This window comes from Otolemur garnettii, unplaced genomic scaffold (genome assembly GCF_000181295.1).
Source record: "Otolemur garnettii isolate 467f Iridium unplaced genomic scaffold, OtoGar3 scaffold00181, whole genome shotgun sequence".
NCBI lineage: Eukaryota > Metazoa > Chordata > Mammalia > Primates > Galagidae > Otolemur > Otolemur garnettii.
This window is the reverse complement of record NW_003852576.1, coordinates 599970-604185: the sequence shown is the minus strand read 5'-3', so window position 1 is coordinate 604185 and position 4216 is coordinate 599970. Positions and strand designations below refer to the sequence as shown.

General features: G+C 44.0%; 2 protein-coding genes across 2 annotated transcripts in view; one reads left to right on the top strand and one right to left on the bottom strand.

Annotated features, from left to right (window-relative positions):
- LIAS (lipoic acid synthetase) overlaps positions 1 to 1292 on the bottom strand; it is a 20707-nt gene extending 19415 nt beyond the window's left edge. Inside the window, exon 1 of the mRNA XM_023519627.1 lies at positions 1197 to 1292. Within this exon, the coding sequence (XP_023375395.1) occupies positions 1197 to 1257 (61 nt within the window). The 5' untranslated portion in view covers positions 1258 to 1292. The remainder of the gene's footprint in view (positions 1 to 1196) is intronic.
- Positions 1293 to 1448: 156 nt separating this feature from the next.
- The window catches only part of LOC100967149 (60S ribosomal protein L9), a 6555-nt gene continuing 3787 nt past the window's right edge, over positions 1449 to 4216 (top strand). The window contains exons 1-5 of the mRNA XM_012811961.2: positions 1449 to 1506; positions 1934 to 1980; positions 2068 to 2183; positions 2803 to 2898; positions 3693 to 3825. Coding sequence (XP_012667415.1) covers positions 1935 to 1980; positions 2068 to 2183; positions 2803 to 2898; positions 3693 to 3825 — 391 coding nt within the window. The 5' untranslated portion in view covers positions 1449 to 1506; position 1934. The remainder of the gene's footprint in view (positions 1507 to 1933; positions 1981 to 2067; positions 2184 to 2802; positions 2899 to 3692; positions 3826 to 4216) is intronic.

Sequence of the window (4216 nt, the reverse complement as noted above, 5' to 3'; positions counted from 1 at the left end):
TATTTTTTTGCTTTTGTTGCAGTTTGGCCAGGGCTGGCCTTGAACCTGCCACCCTCAGTATATGGGGCCGACACCCCACCCACTGAACCACAGGTGCTGCCCTTGTTTTGTTTTTTAAGACAAGAGTCTTATTCTGTTGCTAGAGTGCCATGGTGTCAAGCCCACCTCACAGCGACCTCAAACTCCTGGGTTCAAATGATCCTGTTTTTATATTTTAGGTTGTACTGCTTCTATGTTTGAACACTGCAGTCACTCAACCCACATTTGTGGAGCATAAGAAACCATGAAAACACTAGAAAATTCACTAGTCAGTACATGTAATTCAAAGAAACCTTCAACAATTCAAAGAGAGTGCCTATTAGGATGCTGCACTATTACTACTGTGCTTGTTCATGTCTATAGCTAAATCCTAGAGGATAGGTTTGGGTTTTTAGAGGCTAGAGTGGCATTGTTACTGGATGAAGAGGGTTCTGCCGTCTGTCACTGTCAGCCAATATGCAGAAACGGGGAAAGGTCCACCAAACTTTGTCAGAAGGCCGGGATTCTGGAGAACAATGAGAATAGCCTCTTCAAGACCGTTCTGTTTTTCCATTTCCAACATTACAATTTTATACATAAAAGGTCAAAGCAAAGACCACACTAGCCTTTATTCCAAATAATAATCAGCATAACTCAGTGACCTATTTACAACATTCCAATTCAAAAGGTAATCTCCTAAATCAATCCACCTAAACTACTCAAAATAGGCATCTTTAGGGTGGGAACTAAATTTACAAAACAGTAAGAAAGGGAGACAGGAGGTGAAGGTCAGGCAGGACCTAAAAGGACCAGACCTGCTGTGTCATGTCTGCCCTAGCCTGCCTGATTCCATCTTATTTTCACCACATGTGCGTTCACTGTCGAATACACAGTAAGAGCCGGATGCACAGCAGTTATTTGGGGGTGCTACCTGCAGTGTTCTAATAAATATAGACTATAAACCATTCCAAGCATAAGGAAAGCCCTCTGAGCTGTCGCAGAGAGACATTCACAAACCAGTGCTCGAGACTATCTTGAGGACGTCAGGAGAGTTAAATGAGATACATCAAAAACGTTCAAAACTGTGCTTGGGTAGAAATAAATGTTCAATAAGCGTTGGTTTTCGGTATTAGGCGCTCTGAAGAGAAGGAGCCCTCCACCCCACGCCAACACCTTGCTTGCCCCGCGGCTCACCCAGAGCCCAAGGGTGCGGGCGGCGTCCCCGCAGCGTAGAGACATCTTTTCATGCCCAGTCGGGTCAAATATACAAGGGATCGGTAATTCCCGGGAAAAGATAGATCAAAAACCGTCGCTCAGCTTATGACAAATCACCTGAGCCATTTCCGCCTGCGTGGAACTTGAGCTGTTCCGCGATTGGCTCGTTAAGCCTTCGTGGGGTCGCGCACTCATGACGCAATACGCAGGGTTCATACATGCTACAAGAACGTGATGACGAAAGCCGCTCTCTCTTTGCTGCATCTCCGCGAGGTAGGCTGGTTTCTGTGGTTGGTGGGTCTTGGGAATCTGAAGCCATCGGCTCTGGGGAAGCTAGCTGTGCTAGTCTGACGCTCAGAGTCCGTACCCTGATCGTCCCCTAGCTTGGCAAGCTTTATATGGCCTGGGTGGCGCCGAATGCTAGTCCTGTTGGGGGCTTTTTGGCCTACCCCCGCCCCTCAGTCTTTACGGGATGGCGCCGCCGGGTAGGACTTCCAGGGTTGGGCTGAGCGGGAGTTTGCCCTCTGGGCCTCCTAACCGTCGCTTTGGGACTACTCCTTACAGTCCGGGACGCGCTTGTCATCAGCCCTGCTGCAGCCCCCGAAGTTTTGCCGGGCAGTTTCCAATGGGAATGGGGCTCTGTGCGGGGTAGTTTGGTGGAAAGCAGGCCTGACCTTACTCCCAAGTGTTTGTATTTCAGAATGAAGACCATTCTCAGCAATCAAACTGTCGACATTCCAGAAAATGGTACGAGGTTCGATGTCTTTCTCTTAATATTTTTATTGCATCTTCTGCCTTGTTTTGTGGCCTCACAAGTGCGTTCTCTTTTACTAGTCGACATCACTCTGAAGGGACGCACAGTTATTGTGAAGGGTCCCAGAGGAACCCTGCGGAGGGACTTCAACCACATCAATGTGGAACTCAGTCTCCTTGGAAAGAAAAAGAAGAGGGTGAGTTTTTTGTGGGTTTTTTTGGGCAATTTTTTGGCTGGGCCCGGGTTTGAACCCACCACCTTTGGTATATGGGGCTGGCGCCCTACTCCTTAAGCCACAGGCGCTACCCGGTTCTTTTTGTTTTGGTCACTTCGGTTGCTTACTTGGAAGGTAGTGATTTAAAACAGCATCCAATGCTTTAAAGTAGTAGCCAGTTTTGCTTTAAAGGTGTTGAAAAATATGAATATAGCCGATTATAATGTTCAGCTGTTAATAGTTGTTACAAGTTAGGCTTTAACTTCCTTCTGATTGCTTCATACCCCTCTTGGGAACTGGACAATGGGTCTTAATTTAACCTGATGACTTAGCTTTACAGACATGAAGTTTGTTGTACCGTGTGTAAAAATCCATGTTTTGGGTTTGTCAGTCCTTTATAAAATTATACAAAGTAGATGTAAAGTTCGTGTGCAATTTAGTTTACTATTTAAGCTGCACACAAACTTTATGTTCTATAGGATTAACATTTGGTTATTGTTGGAGGCCTTATATGTAATTGGATTTGGAATAAATGAATTGTTGTATTTCAAGTCTTGCTTATTTTTGGATAGAATCTTCTAGAGTTTTTGTTCTATTACAGCTCCGGGTTGACAAATGGTGGGGAAATAGAAAGGAACTGGCTACTGTTCGCACTATTTGTAGTCACGTACAGAATATGATCAAGGGTGTTACACTGGTAAGCAGACTAATCAGACTTTGTTTTGGAACAGGTTTCTCAGCTGTGTTATATATAACACAAGTGTCTACTACAGAGATTGTGTATGTAATTTGGGAAATACGTTAATTCTAGAACTTGGCTAATAGGCATCCTTGGGTATGTAGGATTGAATGATAAGTGTGAATGAAGACCAGGAGGATGCAGATTTTACAAGTAGGCTGGTGGTGATTTTCACCCAGAGTCACACCTTTAGAATGTTTTTAATTGGAAATGTACAGCTGCAGCACTTAGGGTAGCTTTGATCACTAGATCAGAACTTGGTAAGAGATAGAAAAAGGTCTAATTTATGAGCGCTCTGCATATTTCTTTAAATGTATATTTGATACCACTATTCTCTTCTGATCCCCTTTCCCCACCCAAGGTAAAGTTGATGTTGAAACGGTTAAACTAGGGAGTACCTGATAATGGCACCCCATGCTTATATTGTAAACCTATTAAGATCTCCTTCCTACCCATGCTCCTGACTAAGTTTCTTGAAGGCAAGAAATCATTGACTTTATAGCCTCAGTTCTCACCCCATTCTGTACTGAGGGGCTTAAGGATTCTTTTTAAAGGAAGCTAACATTACTAACTGTGGGTTTAAGAGATACAGAAGAAAATGCCTCTTTACGGAGGTTTACATTCTAGTAAGGAGAAGGAGAAACATACGTGTTTCTTGGTATGGGTGTCAGAAAATCTTGACGATAAGTGTTAATGTGAGGACTGTTAAAAAATTTTCTCAGCCATGCTAATAGCTTGTTTATTTAACATAGGGCTTCCGTTACAAGATGAGGTCTGTGTATGCTCACTTCCCCATCAACGTTGTTATCCAGGAGAATGGGTCTCTTGTTGAAATAAGAAATTTCTTGGGTGAAAAATATATCCGCCGGGTTCGGATGAGGGCAGGTATGTGCATGATGTCTGAGATAATTGAGAATTTTTCCTTCATACCTTTGAAGACTTGTTTTGGGTTAACTGAGAGTGAAATTAGATATGTTTCAGAATCATGTCTCTTATTTTATTGAGACGATCTCACTCAGTCAGTCGCCCTCAGTAGAGTGCTGTGGCATCATAGCTCACATCAGCCTCTCAAATTCTTGGGCTTAAGTGATTCTCTTAAGCTTCCCAAGCAGCTGGGACTGCAGGTACCTGCCACAACGCTTGGCTATTTTTTGGTTGCAGTTGTCATTTAGCTGGCCTGGGCTGGGTTTGAAACCACCAACCTGGGTGTGTGGCCTGCACCCTACCCACTGAGCTACGGGCGCTGCCAGAATCATGTCCTTTTTTTTTTTTTTTT